We start from the raw sequence: 21,217 nt of genomic DNA on the forward strand, positions 1-21,217 counted from the left end.
AGTCAAGAAGAAAAATAGTTGGCAAAAGGTACAAATGTAGTATAAACAGAAAGAGATGAATGCTAAGAAAACAAATTGCTCACAAAACTATCTGTTACGCGATTGTTACTCTCACAACTCACACCTGTAACTATCCATCCATTTCTTGGGAACACAGCACTATGGGAATTTTCCAGTATTATTTCGGTGTCTGAATCAAGTTATAGGCCTGAAGACCTCAGGTAGGAGCATACTCTCAAAGTTACCACTGCCCCTCATTCTAAAAAGCACAAGGGGGTGACAGCATGAGGAAGCTGAAAAAAATTGGTTGTAACATATTTCTGGTACTATAATTAGTGTTGAAAAAGTTTCCTTTTTGGTAGAGGAGTATTTCGACTAAACCCACATATAACTGTTATCCTAGGAAAAATGAGTCCTGTTACTGCTGGAGTAGCATTCTCCAGGAATCAGCAGAAACGCTGCCCATTTGCTGCATTCTACAATTTAAAGTTACTAAATTAATACTTTAGTAGAGGAATAACAGAGAGAGAGCCAGTTTCAGGTTCAGGAAAATCTGGGCTCAAATGTAGCCTCAGATATGTATTGACTTTGTGACCCTGGCAAGTCATGTAACATTTCAGTTTCCCAGGCAACTCTTTAAGAACATGAATTGCAGAACAACCGCTGATCTATATTGATTAAGGGAGTTTCCTTACCAGGAGGTTCCCTTCACTGTTGAAAGCACAGGTCCAGACCAAAAATACATAAAAATAAAATAACACAGCACGCTATAATGAAATGAATACTGGATTGGAAGTGGAAAGAACTGAATTTTATTTTGGACTCTGTAACTAATTTTCAATAAGAAGCTAAACCTTAAGCAACCCCAAGGTGTGAAAAATTAGCTTGTTCAACCACTACCGATGGCTAACCTTATAATGACTAACAGAAGGGAGTCCTAGTTTACAATCATTTCTAACATATTTAGGATGATCTAGGGTTCTCCACAACTGTTTCTTCCCTATTCTACATAATCATATGACATAATGACATTGATCTTTAACATGCATTTTATATTCATACCTAGTCACTGTTAACCAATAATTTCTTGTGCACAAGAAGTAGTGTAAAAATATTCATGACAAAGATTACTGGAAAAAGAAGCAGACTATTCATATAGCAAGAAAAATGAATAATCAAAGCTATAGCCTGAATAGCATCCTGGGAACCTCAATATAATACAAGACCTAGAAGATTTCCATCATACTGGGTGGCTCTCATATGAATCAGACTAAAAAGGATACGTATTATGAAAAAGTATATATTTATAATGGTTCTTTTTTGCAATGGCAAAGAACTGGAAACTAAGAGGGTGCACATCAATTGGAAAATGGGTAAACCAATTATGGCATATGACTGTAATGGAATATTATCATAAAATAAGAAATTATAAAAGGGACAATTTCCGATAAACTTGGCAGAGTTTGAATACAGAGTGAAGCAACCAGAACTAAGAGAACAATTTATACAATAACAACATTATAAAGAAAAACCAACTTTAAAAGCCTTAGAACACTGATCAATGAAATGACTAAACATGATTCCAGAGTACTAACTATCCTTCTGAAAGAAAGGTTCTGGATTCAACATACAAAATGAGATATATTTTTGGACATGATCGATGTGGGATTCTGTTTCATTTGACTACGCATATTTGTTACAAGAACATTACTGTTGTTTTTTAAATGAGGTAAGGAGTAAGAGAGTGTGGGAGTAGAATAGAATCACACACACATACATACACAGACACACACACACACACAACAGCAAAAAGGAACAGAAAGAATCAAAGACAAGCAGAAGAGCTTTGAAACTTGGAGGTAAAATTTATTGTGTATTAAAAATCAAAGCAATACATATTTGAAATTTCATGTACAATCCTCTGAGGATGTACGTTTATTAAAATGCTGATTTTTATCTGATGATTTGTTAAAACTCAACTTAGATTTTTTTTTCAAAAGGCACAGATGTACGGTAACCTGTACTAGTGGAGGGAGTACTAGAACATATGAAGTCTATCTCATGGTCTATTCATGCATGGAGCTACTGCTTTCATTTTATCATATCTATGTGCTTTACCTAGGCCTGTGTGAATGCTGACTTTATAAGCTTATAAATTCTTAAGACAAATTCTTTCACTGTAATTTTCTTTGTACAACATGACAAATATATCAATAATTACATGATTGATGATTATGCCTTACTTTACCCAGGATATCTCATATCAAAGCACTTGCACATAAATTATCTTACTGGCAGAAACACAATAAAATTTAAAGGCAAGGGACAGTGCACATATATGGACAAATATCCAATCCAGGGCCAACAGTAACTAGTTGGAGGCTCTACAAAACTTCTTTTCCTTCTAGACTGGATGGCCAAAAATTGAACAGTGTGTGTCATTATTCCCTGAGGATGTTTAGTTTTCTGTGCCTCAAATGCCTCTGTAATCAGATAGTTATTTCATTGTAACTATTAATTTACTTGATATTTTGTTATGTGGCTCAGCTGTTCTCTGTCATTTGGCTGCTTTGTGTGTGAAATTCTAATCCAGGTTAAAAATATTTCAGAAGATAATATCCAATAAAAACCTAATAAAACTAAACCCCTTAATATATGGGAAGGTTCCTTATACCTACATACTCAAATACATTTAGGGATCAAGTAATTCAAGTAAGCTGAAACAGCTAAATTGAGCTTTCCACATTCCTGGGTTTTCTCTACTACATATGGCCAATTTTACTACAGAAGTACACAGAAAATTAGTCATATCAATTTTTACCAATTTAGGCAATCTAGATTCTCTAAAGGTCAAAATGAGAATAAGGAAAGAGAATATTAATTATCCCCTAATGATATTATTCTAGTAATCACTTCATAACTAGATTTTCTTTCAACTTTGTAAATGCTTTAAAAAGTAGACAAGTGATTATTTTCTATCAGTTTGATTCTTCTGTTCTTTTTTTGACTGACTTTTACAAAATTTAGAGCAAATTAGAGAAACAATGGTCATAAGAGATACAGATTAGTCTCCTAGCATGAAAGGCTCATGACAATCGTAATAACAGTGCCAGTAGCAGAATCGTGGAAAATTAGAGTTAGATATCATCTAGTACCACCACTTCATTTTAAAGAAAAGTAAACAGAGACCTTCAGGTGTTAATGACCAGCTCAAAGTCATAGTTCCCACTATTGTTATTAGTAGTAGTATTCTTTATAAGTAGATAGTGCTTTATAATTTCCAAAGTGTTTTCTCATGCAATACTCACAATGATGTGAGAATGAGGTTAAGCTAGTCTAATAAGTATCCAACCCAGTTCTTTAGAATCTCAATCCAGAGCTCTTTCACACTATATCACACCAGCTGCACCAACATTAAAAAAAAAAAAGGAGGAGGGGGATAATCATAGCTCAAAGACAAGGTCTTCTATGATATACCTCATCTGACATATCACATTTTCAAATGCCTATGCCCAACCAATTTTTAAAATAATCATTTCATTACTCATACCACTGTTTGTCAGCAGTGAAGTAAATGGCCTCTTCCTCCTCTTCCGTGCGATAAAGAGCAGGGCAACTTGAAACTGAAAGAATATCAGGATCAGGGGAAGGCAAAGAATGCTGTATATGTTGAGGATGCCGAGGATGAGGTGTGTGTGAAGGAAGCTGAGTATGTGGAGACTGTGGAGATGATGGCACAATACTTCGTCGAGAACGACACAAGCTGCTACTTCTTGCTAATGACACAGAAGGTTTAGGTATAGACCCTAAAAAAAATAAAAAATATTTGAAGAACACTCCCTTATATGAAAGTGAAATTGCAATTATGACCATATGCTCCCTTTATTCATATTATTTATTTACATACAGAAGAGAATTGTGAGGTACAACTGTCTGACCATCTTCACCATATTTGTCCTCTGCCTTTGGACTGATAATTGCTTGCTCGTAAGAAAATTAAGTTTTTTGGAGAAATAAGTACTTATTTTGACAGCAAAATAAAATGGACATGCACATATAATAACAACTGAACAATAATATCACCAATTGCCTTATCTCGATTTACTGAGTCTCCCTAAAGATGATTAGCATCGTTAAATTATAGAATTAGCATAATAAATTATTTAAAGGATACTTGTATCAACTGAAAAAGCATTAATGGTTCTAGGTATTAAATAGGCCTTTACTCATGCAGTCATATTGTCAGGCTAATTTTAGGCAAAGAGATATCTTTTCAGGTACTACAATCAAATACAGATACTAAAATCAAATAACTTCAAGAAGCTATAAATCAGGGAATCATTTTGATCTACTGAGGTACATATATATTTTTTTTGATACTGAACTTTCATTGACTTAAGGAATCCCTGAAGAGGAACTGCTATTGACCAATGGAGATGGGCCCCTGCTTAGTTAACTAACTAATTATGGTATTAGAAAGTTGACTAGGGCACTAAGAGGTTAAGCGACTTGCCCAGGGTCACACAGCATGTGTCAGAAACAGGATAGGAACCTAAGTCTTCTTAAATTTGAGGTCAGCTCTCTGCTCACAATACCAAACTGTCATTATAAAGTTACATACTTTAAACAGGATTCTAAATTTAGAATTGTGAGGAACCTTGACCTTTAAGACCTTCTCAGCTTAGATTTGAGCAAACTGAGACCCCAAAAAGAGTTGTGACTTGTCCAAGGCCATACAATTCTTTTAACTTTTGAGTTTCTATTTGGCCCATTTGAATTTTCAGGAAGTTTGCTGCTTGGGCAAGATTTTATATTTCCTTTGCCAAGCTCTTTGATTCCCTTTCAAATTCCTTCTTCCATGGCTCTCATTTCTTTTCCAATTTGGTCCTCAAATACTTTCACTTCCTTTACACAAACATTTTGAAACTCTTTAAAAAACAACTATTGATTCATCTTTTCCAGGAATTCTAGTTGAATTGGTGCCCGAGCTGTGTTTCTCTCTGAGGCTTTGCTTGTATGTTTTGGACTCATTCTCTTTTTCTCAGTTTGCCTTGCATGTCTCTGTCATCATAATGGCTTTTCATGGTGGAATACCTCTTTTTGTTTGTTCATTCTTCCAGCCTACTTTCCTGACTTCTGACTTGATAATAGGGCTGGACTCTGTCACACTTCTGGAGGGAGGGATGGGCTGGTCTTGTTGCTGCTTTCTTTAGGGTACAGAGAGTTGTGTTATCCTAGGATCTCAGAACTGCAAGCACTTTTTAGTGCTCCCAAAGTTATCTGATACAGGGTAAACTCTCAATGTTGCCCTCCTGCTCTAAGCTCTACAAATTCCTAGGTTCTGGTTTGAGCAACAGGAAAACGCTACAGAGCTCAGTCCCTATTAGCCATTGTGGAAAGCTCTCCTGGATCAGAGTGACCGAAATGTAGGCTCCGCTTTCGTTTGGGTTTCCTTTCCTGGTTGTTCCTCTACTGCGGAGACGGAGTAGATAACGAAACTGAGACATTGCTCTCTGCTCCTGTGATCTATGCTACATTGATGCTGCTTGCTTCTGAACTTCCTTCTAATTATACTAATACACTATCCAGGGCCTCCCTACCGAGGAACTCTACCCTTGGAAACAGGTCTCCTTCTCCGTCTGCTCTATATCTGTGACTAAGAACTGGGTAATGGGCAGCAAAGCTGCAAGTTTCCACTTGTCCCAAAGTGGTGGCCTAGTATGGGTCTACAGTCTCTCCCTAGGCACTGAAGTTGTCGAAGTGCAGCACACTCCTGGCCTGACCCCATCCCCCAGTGTCTACAGGACCCTCTGTCACCTTAAGGTGACCTGGGTGGACAAATACCTCACTGTGTTTTTCCTCTGGATTTCCCCATCAAGATTCAATCTGGTACATTTTCGAGATCTGTCTGGGACAGTCTTGTCAGGAGGAGCTCTCAGCTCTACTGCTTCTGTCTACTCCACCATCTTGATTCCAACTGTACATAATCTTTCTAAATTATTACTGTCCCTTTTGTTTCTAACTAAAATGAAAAGACTAATAAATAATAAATTTATCTAATATTTATGTAATTATTTACCTAATAAGAAGAAAAAAGGGCTTCAATTACCTTTGGTTAAAACACCATTAATAGTTTTAAAAGGAACCATATGTAAAAACAATTATAAGAAGGCAAGTGTGACTAATTTTGTAATACTCTACCTTTTAAATAGCTCTTTAATTATAATTTTACTATATCTCAAGTCCATTTATTTTCTTTAAGGTGTCTATACCTTTCCATTCTCCATCTCTGATTTCCTGGTAGCAAGCAATATGAAATTTAGATTCAAAATAAAGAAATTAACCAAGAAGACCTTTTTCTAGGAATATATATATTTTGGACATCAAAGGTTGCACAAAATAACAAGAGCTGAGATTTATATTTTTTAATATCACTAGCATTTAACATAGTGCCTAGTTTTTAAAAAGTAAGCACTTAAAAATGCTTGACTGTTTACAAGTAGATTCCACATTATTTCATTTGAGCCTCACAACAACCCAGGACAGTAGTTAAGAAAAGCAGCTGTCACGTGTAACTTTACCTAGATAGTTCCAAAAGAGTTTACTATCCTTGTCATCACTAGTGAGGTTATTAGTCAGTCAACAAGTATTTATTAAGTACCTATTATGTGCCAGAAACAAGATGTGCATCATTCTTCTTGGATGACTATTTATTCCAAGCAAAAGGAGAGTAAATTTTTATTTTCTTTTCGTAATATTTTATTTTTTTCCCCAATTACATGTAAAAATGATTTTTAACATTCATTTTTTAAAATTTCAGGTTCCAAATTCTCTCCCTCACTCCTTTCCCACTTCCTTGAGAAGACAAGCAATATGACATAGATTACACATGTGCAGTCATGTAAAACATGTTTCCATATTAGTATGTGATATAAATTATATGTATCATATATATACACACAATATGTGTGTATGTATGTAATCTCCTTAGGGATGAAATATTTGATAGAAATAAAAGGTTGGAAATAAATTTCGTTGTCACATAATACAGTACATTGTTTTAAAATCCCAAGCTTGTTTTTGCTTCCACTTCCTACCTACTTTTTCTCACTATAAATATTCTGATTTGATAGCAAAATTTTTTGAAATTATATACAATAATATCTGAAACTACCCCTCAGTTGACATAAAGATTAAAAAAACAGAAACATGTGTACAAAGCACTTTGTAAGCCTGAGTGCGGCATAAAAAGGTAATTTGAAGTTCCCATTACTATTGACTGGAAATCTGTTTTACAGATAAAACGTTAGCAGCAAGAAAAGCACTGAGTTTGGAGCTAGTTGATCAGGACCAAGTCCTAGTTCTGTCATGTGATTTTGAGCAGATCACTGCCTCTCTCTGTCTCCATTTCCTCATATATAATATGGGCATGAAAGATTGCCCATGTCAATAGATAAGCAGTCTCAGTGTCAGAGCACCTGGGTTCAAATCCACTTGTGGTACATACTGGCTTTGTGACCCTGGGCAAATCATTTAAACCTCTCTGTGTACCCCAGGCAACTCTCTAAATGTATATACTGCAGAGCAGCTGCTAATCTGTACTGATGGAGGGACTTTCATCATGAGGAACCTCTACACAAATGAAATCACAGGTCTAGAAAAAAAAAAGGAAAGGGGAGAGGAAAGACAGGGAGGAGACAGGGAGAATACAGGGATAGGGGAGAGGAGCAAAGGGAGGATAAGGGAGAGCAAAGTGAGCGGAAAGGGGGAGAGGATAAGCAAGCCTAATGCTTACAAAGGAATATCCAAGTAAAAAATTTAGCTTGAAACTAATTAAGCTGTTTGCTGTTCTCTGATTCCTTCAACTAACATCTATATAACTCCTTCACCAAATTATCTCATGGGTAACTTCGCTGCTCTTAACAGCAATAATAAGTGCACAACAATAGAATTATGTTTAAAAGATATTATTAGATTAGTTAATTTTCAGAATAAACACTTCATCCCATAGATGTGTTAAAATATTAGAAGTCACATCAATAAAAGAAAAGTAAGGTTCAGTTAAATTTTATAAATTATCATATTTTTATTCCAAACTTTGATAAAGAAGCAATACTTGGGATTAAAATAAAAATCCAAATTGGGTATTATATATGCTCATAAATTCAAAATTTCTATTTGTTTTAAAGCCAAACAACTGTAGCTAGTTTAATTAATGCATAGTAATGGCTAGCTAATTTTACAGAGGCCTATTTGCTGCTGGGGTGGTGTATTTTTTTGGCTACAGAAAATCTGAAACATGGTCTATCCAGTCAGAGAAGTTTTAATCTGTGTTAGTGGAAGGAAGTAGTACCAATAATAAAATTATGTCATCTTGAAGGACGGTAACAGTAAACTTAATGTATATAAAGACTCTGCAACCCAAAGTATTATAACAGTTGTCCCAAAAGTCTTAATGCATTCTAAGTACTAATAGCAGCTAGCATTTATACAGGGTGCCCCAAAAGTCTTAGTGCAGACCTAAGTACTAAAAGCTTTAAACTGTCTGTCCTGTTGTTCTGTCTACCTTACAAGACTTGCTATGCCCTCAATTTTCATAATGATGTAGCTTTCTCTAAAGTTTAACATATCTACTTGTCCAAGTGTCCATATTTTTCAGACAGTACTTTCATTAACTATTAGTTATTGGTTTATGTACATGTTTGCTACCTTAATAGTGAGACATCTATAAAGCAATGACTGTCTAGTGCTTCTTTATAACCACAATACCTTGTGTGTACAACAGGTATTTAATAAATATGTGCTGATTAGTTCATTAAGCAAATTAATCCTTGATGTTTATTTAAATTCAGTAATATCATGGTTTCACATACTTTTGAATTCTGAGTTCCTAAATGATAATGCAAAAAAAGCTTCAGGGGAAAAGAACAAATAGACTGTCAGACAACTATAAAGAAAGCTACATTAAAAATTGGTATTTTTAAAAAAATTATATCAATTTAAACTATTTTAATTATAATCATCTATTACATCATATATTTTAAACCTACCTGAAAATTGTGAAACTATTGGAGGTGTATCTTCATCTAAGTCATCAACTCCACCAGCAATTGGGTAGGGTGGAATAGAGACTCTAGGCATCACTACCCAGCTGTGATCAGAATAAAGAGAAGATGTCAGGCTTGGTAACCCTGAATTATGCGCTATTTGAAAACCACAGATCTTCTCAATCTGCTGCCAGCGAAAAAGTCGTTCTCGTAAACAAGTTGTCAGCTCAGAGAGAGCTTTCCTAGGAAAAGTTGAGACAGTAGTTATTCATCATCTCAGTGAATTTCATGCGAAACAACAAATGTGACTATAAAGAGTTCACAGTAGAATAATTAACATCATGTATTTATTGACACTGATAAAGGAAAAAAAAATTAACCACTCTTAGAAGGGCATAATAGTTTGTACAATTTACTTGATAGAAATGGGTGTATATGTCTTTGTAAACTAATTTTTTTAAAATCACGTTAAAAAAGATTTCTGATTTTAATTTTCTTACTTTGCTTCAAGAATTTTATGGTCCACCTCATCCAGAGATGAGCTGTGTGCAACATGCAGAGTCCCAAAGACTGTGCTTCTCTTTTTTTTAATCTTCTCAGCCTAAGAATATCAGAAAAGAAAGAATGAATCTAAAAATCAACCTTACAGCACATTTATATACAATATCTACACATTAATGATGTTTATTTTGCTTAAAATAAATTTAATAATCATGAAAACTGCTACAAAATTAATAAATCAGAAAACAATTTTACGATTACCAAAAATAGAACAATGAAGTGGCAAGCTTTCTCAAAAGGCATTATTAATCAATGAAACTCAAATCCCTGTTCTAAAGAATTTTTTCCTAATCACTACTGCTGAAACAAACAAACAAACAACAAAACCTGAATCCTTCCACTGAGGCTACAAAAAAAGCATTAACTAGAGCCTACTATAATGGAGGGAGTTAGTTAAGTAAGCACTTGGGTTTACTAAAAACCAAGTTAACATTTTGTCTTATTTCAAACAAATAAATAGGTGTCAGATAAGAACTTTCAGTTACTACTAACCTGAATCAGATATGAAGCAGCAACCTAGAGAAGAAAAGCTCCGTATAAAACATTTATAATAATGATGAAAATTTTTAACTGTCAATTTCCTCTTGGTAAAATACATATTCTTCCAAATTTAGTGTAAATTTTATAACCTAATACTACAGAAGACTAAATCTAAAAACTAAAAAATGTTACCTAGAACACTCCAATACCTTGGAGGTTTAGAATAATGCCATCTTGAATGGTCATATTAAGAAACAAAATCAACATGTTCTTAAAACATGAGACAAAATAAAATACCTCATCTTTAGCAATTGCTAATTGCATTTCAGCATTTTGTCTTTTAATATTGTAGTACTGTACTTCCACTTCATGTGTTAACTGAAGCCATTTTTGCAACGCATCAGGAACAGACCAACTACTTCTTAGTTCAAATTCCTTCTCAGCTTTTTTCAGAGCCATCCGAACCTTAAAAATGAGGAATGCATAAATGATTAAGATGTTACTGTACTCTCTCTATATATATATTCAAAACCCACTTCCATTCTTTTAATGCAAAAATCACAACCTGGTAATCATACATACTTGTAATATTTATATAGAACTATTGTCTTATATGAAATGGGATGTTTGTGTCAGACTAGAAAGGAAAAGGCCTAAGGCAGAACCTTAAGTCTATGTCATACCTCCATAAAATCTCCCATGTAGTAAAAACTTAATTAACTCTTGATAAATTAATCACTGAAATTAGATATAGGTGCTAGACAATGACAGACAATGGTAGTAAGAATCTGGAGAGTGGAATTACTGTGTAACATGGATACCAGGGAAGGAGTGGCAAATCAATGACCTGGAGGTAATACTAGGGAGTCACAGCATTAGGTACAAAGCCAATTGCTTGTCTCCCACTGAGGGAAGACATGAAAAGACAGAATTTATGTGAAAGGGGAAAAAAAGCTCTGAAGAATTTAATAGCTTAACAAATTCAAAGTGTCAAAAATATGAGTAAGCAGCCAAAAACTAATTCCAGCCTACGTTAACAGAAGTATTCCTGGTTAGGTAATAACTGCATCATTCACTGCCCTGGCTAAGACAACATATGGAATATTGTGTTGAGTTCATGGTGCTTCATTTTAGAAAGGACACTGACAAACTGGAGTTAGTCTGAAAAAGAAGAACTGCACTAGTGAAGGAACTTGAAATCATGTGAGGCAAGGATCGCCTGAAAGAACTATATGCACAAGTCATCCCATCCCATCCCGTCCCCAAAACAAGATGCCCAAGCCCTCTCTATCATTCTTATTCTCACTTATCTTCTATCTTTCTGTGACTACTGGATGCCTCTCAACTAAAAACATGCCCATGTTTCATCCATCCTCAAAAAACCCTCATTTGATTTATCTATCCTAGCTAACTAGTGTCCTATATCTTTCCTATCTTTTGTAGCTAAACTCCTTGAGAAGGTCATCTGCAAAAGATGCCTCCATTTATTCTCCTCTCTCTTTTTAAGTATCTACAATCTAGTTTCTAACCTCATCATTTAACCAAAAATGATCTCTCCAAAGTTATGTCTTAATTGCCAAATACAATGGCCTTTTTCCAATTTTCATCCATCTGTACCTCTCTATAGCCTTTGACAATGTCAGTCACAAAAACTGTTACAGAAAACAGATGTATGGCTAAGTGACACTCCATTAAGCCTAAGGGAAAGAGCCTAGCCTCCATCTGAAGCCAATTTTGACTCCTCAGAATGAATTGGGGCAAAGACTTACTCCTGTGGAATGTGAATTGCCCTGCATGGGAGGAGGCTGTAATGCCTTTGAGGCTCAGCCTCTAGGGAAGCTGCAATAAATGAAGAGTTAGAAAGTGAGCAACAGGAGAATTTAAGGATAAAGACTGAAATTATCAAAGATCCTAAGAGAGAAAAAACTAATCAAGGGAGATATTAATAAAAAGAGGAAATACGGGCTCTTGATCAGATAAGAGTCCAGATGATTATGAATAAATATTGCAAGAGGAAGGAAAGTTAATCAATCAATACCTGACGAAACAGAAAACCATGGGGATTGCATTGAGGTTATGGAACCACAGTCAGATATTCCCGAATGTTTTAACAGATGAATAAGAAATATAAAAGCAGAATTTATGGCCTCATAGAAGAAATAATTAGTAAACAAAACAACTTGAATTGGCAAATCTCACCAAAGAAACAAAAGACATAACTGATTGGGAATGCAAATACAAAGAAGTAATGCGCAATCTGGAAAAGATTTAAATAGCTATTATTTAAAGATAGCCTGATGATATTAAAAGAAAGCCTGATCTCTATACAACTAAAATACATTGATATCAAAGATAGGATGTAGACAGACAACTTCAGTATTAGAGGGCTCCCAGAAAAATACAAGCTGGAAACCTAAATTCGATTATGCAAGAAATAATACAAGAAAACTGACCAGAACTTCTAAACACACATAACAAAGTATCAGCTAAATGACTCCAGACATCACTTCTAGGGGGAAAAAAAACCCCATGACATTCACTCCAAGAAACATATTGGTTAAATTTAACATCTCCAATGACAAACAACAAATTCTATGAGGGAACAGAAGAACAATCTTCAGATATAAAAGAAAGGAAATGTGAATTACACCAAGACTATTCAGCACCTACCATAATGTATTACGAAGAGTAAAGGAGCTCAGGATGTAACCCAAGGTGATGTGCCCTGTAAACTGAGACTAACCATTAATGGAAAAAAAAAAGATGGACGGTTTAATATAAAAGAAGAGTTTTGAAGCATTCTTAAAAAGAAAACCAAACTTGAACAAATCATTTGCTTTCTGTAATCTTATAAAAATGGGTTTGCAAACTGAAATACAGGGTGAGAAAAGAAAATTCCCTGCCTGTACTCACACAACTTCCTCGCTGTGCTCGCCTAACAATAGTACAGCTGGATCTCCTGAGAGAACAGACTTATAGGTTATATACTGATTTAGCCAAATTAAGAACAGAGCAGACAGAGGAATGGCCAGAACCCCCTCCCCCATGGGAGGATATTAGCTGCGCAAAGAATGAGGAAGTTTTAGGAGCTGTGAGAACAAAGGAAGCTCCCGCCATGTGCCATGAGGAATTTCAAAAATCCCACCAGTAAGGAATTTCAAAAATCCCCAAGAACAGGGGAAGGATAAAAGAAACATGTAGTCACAGCGCCATCTTGTGGGCATTGTGGAACATTACAAAGTGAAAAGGTTTCTGAACAAGGGAGTGTAACCAGCCCCTTACAATAATTATTAAAGCAGTATAAACCATCAGATTTTGAAGGAATAGAGAGTTTACAAACATATCCTGTGACAGAGCCCGATCCACAGAATCCAGGGCAGACGAGAAGGAGACATGACCCTGTAGACATACAAATGATAAAAGAATTGAAAACGGCTTGTGTTACTTATGGAGTTAATTCTCCCTATACATTGTTACAACTGGAAAACATGGCATACACTATTTTTACTCCCAATGATTGGAAAGCCATAGCAAGGGCAGTGCTGAGTCCTGGTCAAGCAATCTTTTGGATAGCAGAATTTTCGGAACAGGCCACGGCCCTCCGCTTAGCCCCAGGCCCGCAAGTTCAAGCCATGTATGAACAATTATTTGGTCAAGCACAATGGTCCACTAATGCAGAACAAATTCATTTACCAATTGGAACACATGAAAGAATAGCTTCATGTGTTTTAACTGCATGGAAAAGAATACCAGAACCAGGATCTGAAACGCCTTTTGCACAAATAAAGCAAAAGAATGGGGAAGACTTTACTGATTTTCTTGGTAGACGGACGAGAGGTATACAAAGGACTATGGGAGAAGCCCCAGGAACAGACATACTATTAAAGCAGTTAGCCAGAATTAATGCTAATGAGGATTGTAAAAGGGCAATGACAGGAGCAAGACAGGATGCTAGTTTGGAAGAATTGATACAAAGGTGTAAGGGAGTAGGATCACAGACATTTTATATTAATATGTTAGCAGAAAGAATGGAAAAAGTCCTAAACAGACCCTCTGACAGACAGAAAACAAGACTGCGCTATAATTGTGGCAAACCAGGTCATATCAAGAGGGAATGTAGAAGTAAGAATACTCCAGGGGGCACAAATAGGCCCACTACTGCATGCCCAAAGTATAAAAAACCAGGACATTGGGCATCAGAGTGTAGATACCATGCGGGAAACAAGGGCAGGGGTCCAGCCCCAAGGACCCCGAAAAAAAACCGTGGGGAGCAAACAGGAATCAATGGGGAATGGCAGGATTACAAACAGAGGAGACAAACAGGGAATAGGAGGATTGGAAACACAAATACGCCACACTGGCGGCCATGCGGCCCCCTCCTCAATAGACGTGATTCTCATCAGAAGCATGGGTAATTATAAACTGCCTGCTCATTCATGCTGTGTAGTACCAGTGCTTCCTACCCCTTTTGTGAGACCAGGTACTTTTGCTTTAACTATATCTCCACCCACCACCATGTATACACAATTAATTCCACCCACAATGGTTTTTGATGGCATTTTGAAACATGTGCCTATTGTCAACACCAATAATAAGGATGCTTTTATAGAAGAAGGCCAGCGGGTTGCTCAAGGTATAATTTTTCATAGTCACATACTAGGAGACACTTTGGACAGTCCATGGCAACCCCCTATAACAGGTAATCCTGAGGCACTGTTTACAACTACTATTTCTCAGGAACGTCCTATGTGCACCATACTTCTCAATGGCTTACCCTTTACAGGGTTGTTAGATACAGGTGCAGACAAGACAGTTATACCACAACATTGCTGGCCACCCCACTGGCAGAAACAACCTGCCTATCAACAGTTGACAGGTATAGGAGGAAAACAAGAAACAGAAATTTCTTCTCTACCTATCTTCTGAAGAAAAGAAGATAAGACAGGGGTTATACATCCTTATGTAGTTACTGGTTTGCCTGTTACTCTTTGTGGAAGAGATATATTGACTAAATTAGGAGTGGCCTTAACAACAAATTTATAGTGGAGGCTACTGTTGAGGCAAAGTACACCCCGATAGCACCAATTAAATTGAGTCTAATGATCCTGTATGGGTGGAACAGTGTCCCCTTAGTAAAGAAAAAATCTCTGCCTTAAAAGAAGTAATATAACAACAATTAAGTAAGAGACATATTGAAGAAAGTACAAGTCCTTGGAATTCTCCGGTACTTGTTAGTAAGAAAAAATCAGGCAAATGAAGAATGTTAACAGATCTAAGAAAAGTAAATGACACTTTACAGCCCATGGGAGATTTACAACCAGGTCTCCCTTCACCTAATGATTCCTAGAGGCTGGCCCCTACAGGTTGTTGATATTGCAGACTGTTTTTATTCTATTCCATTACATGAACATGATAAAGAAAGGTTTGCATTTTCTGTTCCAAGTTTCAATATACAAGAACCTCATATGAGATATCAATGGAAAGTTCTCCCTCAGGGCATGAAAAATAGTCCCACAATGTGCCAATATTATGTAGCCAAAGTGTTACAGCCTATGAGACAACAATTTCCTGAAGCAATTTGCATTCATTATATGGATGACATTTTATGTGCTCATCCTAATCCTGAAGTGTTAGAAGAAATTTTACAAAAAACACAAGATGTGTTGCAAAGTCATGGGCTTCAAATAGCCCCAGAAAAAATTCAAAAACATCCCCTATATCAATATTTAGGCCACCAGATACTTCAAGAAAAAATAGTTTTACATCCTCCAAAAATAGACCTACAAAAGTTAAAAACACTTAATGATTTTCAGAAACTTATAGGAGACATACAGTGGCTTCAGTCACAGACTGATATTCCAAATTATAAATTGATACCCGTGTATGATTGCCTTAAGGGGTGATCCTCGATTAGATTCACCCTGGGTACTAACCCCTGAGGTGAAACACACATTGTTGTATATTCAGGAACAAGTAGTTGGAGCACACACAAGCAGGATTGATAGGCATGAAAGTGTGGAGGCTTCTATATTTAACACTCCAAATTCTCCGACAGCAGTAATATATCAGAAATAAAGGCTTTTAGAATGGGTATATTTACCATCTCAAGCAAAAAACACATTAAGCAATTATATGGCCTTGATAGGGGGACTTAATACATAAAACTGACAACAGGTGTTTAACATTATGTGGTACACATCCTGAAGTCATATACCTTCCATTTTCTCAACAAATAATTGAAATGGCAATACAAGCCACACCTAACTGGTAAATGAATATCAATTTGAAAATTGTGTATGGAAAACCCCTTAAATATCACACAATCTTTGTGAATTGGCCTTGTATACAACCCACACTTACAGCAGGTGAACCCATACACGGGACTAATGTCTTTACTGATGCCGCTAAGATGAATAGGGCCTCTATCTGGTGCCCTCAAAGAAAGGAGCTACATGTGATTGAAACACCCTTTATATCCACACAACAGAATGAATTATATGTTGTCTATTGTGCATTTCAAAAATATGAGGAGCCAATGAATATTATCACAAATAGTAAATATGTTGAAGGAATTCTAAAACATCTGAAGACTGCTATAATAAAAAATACTGGTAACAATATATATCAGTTACTTAATTATATACAACAAAATATACAGAATAGGACAGAAAAATTTTATGTTTTGCATGTTCGTTCCCACACTCTTGACCCAGGACCAATTTTCGAAGGTAATGATATTGTTGATAAGTCTTTAACAATGAATGTGGAAATAGCAAGGAATAGTCATAATAAATTACATGTATCTGCTAGGTCTTTAAGAACTTTATGTGGCATAACAAAATCACAAGCACGTGAAATTGTTAAACGCTGTGCTACTTGTGTGCCTTTTCAGCCCCCTTTCCATGTTGATGTCCATAACCCCGAGGGACTTACACCTAACACCTTTTGGCAAATGGATGTTACTCATTATTCTCCTTTTGGAAGACAAAAATATGTTCGTATTTCTATTGATACTTAATCAGGCTTTATTTTTGCTACTGCTCAAGCGGGTGAGGCTGTTTGCAATGTTATTAATCATTTGCTTCATTGTTTTTCCTTCGCTGGCCCACCTCAATGCTTGAAGACTGATAATAGTCCTGCATATATTTCACAGGGTTTTTAAAAGTTTTGTACTGAGTTCTCTATTAGTCACACTAGTGGCCTTCCCTATAATCCTCGTAGTCAGGCCACAGTTGAATGTGCCAATCGTACCTTGAAAATGGTGCTCCAAAAACAAAAAGGGGGAGCTAAGGGATCCCCTTGGCATCAATTGCACACTGCACTCTACACTATAAATTATTTGAAATTCGATAGTTGTAATCTCTCTCCTGCAATAAAATATCTGGCATGAAATGACAACAGTACTAATGATACCACTAAATACGTTGACAGCGTCTGGCAGGGCCCAGGGCAAGCGCTAACCTGGGGGCAAGGGTTTGTTCTTATTTTTACAGGTGATGGAGAACTTTGGGTCAGAACAAAGGATGCCCGTATTATCCATTCAGAAGGAACAAGGCAAGCAGAAAAGAAAACACAGGCCAGCCAGGAATTGAAAGAGTCGAAAGAATAAGAAGAAGGCACTACAAGAACTTTTAACCAAGCTGTGCCTCTTGTCGTTATTGTCAGCAGGGATACAGAATACAGCAGCAGCAGAGACAGGAAATACAATATGATGGGCCTTTGTGACAAAACCACCACGGCCCAGACTAGTTACATGGGGAGAGACAATACCTGAGGTCATTCTGCAAGGAAATGCCTCCAAGGTTTTGGCAAGGAATTTCATTTCATATCACCTAAGAACCGGTCTCAACACACTGTAAAAATGAACTTTACTGGTGTGGCTTTGGTGCCACCTATTTGTGTTACAAAAGGCAATGACACCAAAAACTCCACGTGTTTACAATTATTTAATGTCACCACCCATTTTGATGGGTATGTGTTTAATAACACGGCACCCCCTCCTTATACTGTTGTCTTTTTTCAATTTTATAAGGTTACTTACATGGGCATCTTGGGGTCACAGTGTGTTAATGACACACCTATCAGACGTCCAAGTAATTCAAAGCCATGCTATCATGTGACACCGATTAGCAAGAGCTTAGGGTATCCTCCTTGGTTATCCTGTCATACTTCAGAATGTCATTGTGTTGTGTTACAAAAGAATTTTACGTTACAATGCTGGCACAATTATACTAGAGAAAAAACAATCATACTTGGGCTTTTGGTGGGTTTCCATTTCCTCAGTGGGTTTCCCTTCATGATAGAGGGGTTGAAAATCAGTTGTGGAAGGTGTGGGCAGCCTTAGGTACCATAAACATCATGAATTTGCAAGGGATAGTCCATGATAATATGACAATGCAAGCTTGTTTCACTGGTAATCATGCATTTATGTGGGGAAGAGCACAGAATATTAATATAATGGCCGTGGATTCAGGGGAATATAATGTCACTTGTATTAATTGCAGGGTGTCTGAATGTATAGGAACCAAGATTAGAGACCAAATTATTTTTGTTATTACACAACAAAAGTTTGCCTTGGTGCCTGTGAAAAGCAAAGATTGGTATGAGTCACGTTCTGATCATAGTTTTGGAATAATAGACCAAAGTAATCAATTAGCAGTTGCTAGGAAAAAGAGGTATATTTCATGTGTAGTATTAGGAATTGTTTCACTTATAGCTATCATAACTGCTTCTGTATCTTTATCTCAATCTATATCTATCGCAAGAAATGAAATGGTTCAAGCTGATTTTATGAATCAATTAGCTCGCAATGTATTAAAGGGTTTTCAAACACAAAAGAGGACAGATGATGAATTTTACCACATACTTGAGGGAATGAAGGAAACCATTATCGAAATAGGTGATGAATTGGATATTTTAGAATATAGAACACATTTGAAATGTGATTATAGGTATGAATTCATTTGCCTTACCAATGTTAAATACAATAAATCCCAATGGGATTGGCAAAGAATACGTAGACGTCTAAATGGGCTGTTTGGGAATTCTACTATCGCAGTAGATATTGATGACTTATATGAAATTGCTAAAGATATTGCAAGGGTGGCTGATAAGGATTTGATGACAGATAAAACTGCCCAACATATACTTGACTGGATAGATAAAATCCGTAATCCATTTAATTACCTTGGGCCTTGGTTTATATCTCTATTATCTTCTTTATTGCCATTATGTTTGCTATTGCTGGCCATGCTGTGTTTTGGACCATGTTTGCTCAGGTGCATAGCTAATCAGATAAAGGACTTTGGGACTGAGCTTCATATGCTCCATCTCCAGCAAAAACAAAAAGGGGGAATTGTTGGGGATCTGTAAGGATGTAGAGGGCCACAGGCTGTTCATGAGGTCTCACTGATGGGCGGAGGCCCCTCTCGGGTGCTGATCTATGAGCAAAGGTCGCCTGGTTCAGTGCTCCATTATATGGATCTTTAACAATCTTTAACTCCTTTAGTTACCAAACGGTCATTAGCAGTTTATCTGTGATTAGAGTCAGATAAGTGCACAGGATGTGCATACACTGTCCTTAGCACACCATGAGCTCTAGGTCATTGTGACTTGAGAAGAAGTTCCTGTTACTTTACTACTAAAGTGAATGCTTTGTTAAAATTAAAAGGAGTTGCTTCCATCTTGTCTCCCTCCTCATCAATGCGCATTCCAGATAGGAGGTTAAGCTGGTCTTATCCCTTCAAGGGTAGTATAGGATCCTTGCTCTTGTGGTGAGCTGAGATAGTCGCGTGACAATTATGAATAAATATTGCAAGAGGAAGGAAAATTAATCAACACCTGACAAAACAGAAAACCATGGGGATTGCATTGAGGTTATGGAACTACAGTCAGATATTCCCGAATGTTTTAACAGATGAATAAGAAATATAAAAGCAGAATTTATGGCCTCATAGAAGAAATAATTAGTAAACAAAACAACTTGAATTGGCAAATCTCACCAAAGAAACAAAAGACATAACTGATTGGGAATGCAAATACAAAGAAGTAATGCGCAATCTGGAAAAGATTTAAATAGCTATTATTTAAAGATAGCCTGATGATATTAAAAGAAAGCCTGATCTCTATACAACTAAAATACATTGATATCAAAGATAGGATGTAGACAGACAACTTCAGTATTAGAGGGCTCCCAGAAAAATACAAGCTGGAAACCTAAATTCGATTATGCAAGAAATAATACAAGAAAACTGACCAGAACTTCTAAACACACATAACAAAGTGTCAGCTAAATGACTCTAGACATCACTTCTAGGGGAAAAAAAAACCCATGACATTCACTCCAAGAAACATATTGGTTAAATTTAACATCTCCAATGACAAACAACAAATTCTATGAGGGAACAGAAGAACAATCTTCAGATATAAAAGAAAGGAAATGTGAATTACACCAAGACTATTCAGCACCTACCATAATGTATTACAAAGAGTAAAGGAGCTCAGGATGTAACCCAAGGTGATGTGCCCTGTAAACTGAGACTAACCATTAATGAAAAAAAAATAGATGGATGTTTAATATAAACGAAGACTTTTGAAGCATTCTTAAAAAGAAAACCAAACTTGAACAAATCATTTGCTTTTCAAATACCCTAGACAACACAAATACAAAAAAAGTAAACAAACACAGCAACTAAGGATAACAAAAACAAAATAACAATGAGGAGATCATTGTGAGATATCTTTCAAAAAACACACAAGGAGACTAGGGTAAAAGCAGAAGACAAATAGAAGTGAGGGTGGAGAAATAAGCCTGAAACATCATAAATCTCACAACATAACACCAACAGGTGAGTCAATGGTTTAGAGAGACTAAATTACTAAAAGGGGAGTGTTAGAGGAGGAAGGGAATACCTGACGTACACTAATCAAGTCAAAAGTCAATGAAGAGATAATAATTCCTCTAATCTCTCAACAAGAAGAGAATCTACAGGAGAATGAATAGGCAAGGAGGCAAAGGGAAATATTAAAAGGAACAAAGGGAAAAAATCTCATTGCAGTGGGGTGAAGAGGTTGTCCCACAAAACAATGTTCTCAAGAGGAATCTCTAAGAGATATTCTATAAAGGGAGA

General features: G+C 36.3%; 1 protein-coding gene across 2 annotated transcripts in view; it reads right to left on the reverse strand.

Moving 5' to 3' along the window:
- STIM2 (stromal interaction molecule 2) overlaps positions 1-21,217 on the reverse strand; it is a 178,821-nt gene that overhangs the window by 2,774 nt on the left and 154,830 nt on the right. Inside the window, exons 8-12 of one of the 2 annotated variants that reach the window (XM_020992223.2) lie at positions 10,386-10,553; positions 10,101-10,124; positions 9,548-9,648; positions 9,051-9,289; positions 3,551-3,806 (exon numbers count right to left, since the gene is read on the reverse strand). In XM_020992223.2, the coding sequence (XP_020847882.1) occupies positions 3,551-3,806; positions 9,051-9,289; positions 9,548-9,648; positions 10,101-10,124; positions 10,386-10,553 (788 nt within the window). The remainder of the gene's footprint in view (positions 1-3,550; positions 3,807-9,050; positions 9,290-9,547; positions 9,649-10,100; positions 10,125-10,385; positions 10,554-21,217) is intronic. The other variant, XM_020992232.2, reaches the window with a different exon arrangement.

This window comes from Phascolarctos cinereus, unplaced genomic scaffold, assembly GCF_003287225.1.
Source record: "Phascolarctos cinereus isolate Bilbo 61053 unplaced genomic scaffold, phaCin_HiC Scaffold_9;HRSCAF=440, whole genome shotgun sequence".
Taxonomy (NCBI): domain Eukaryota; kingdom Metazoa; phylum Chordata; class Mammalia; order Diprotodontia; family Phascolarctidae; genus Phascolarctos; species Phascolarctos cinereus.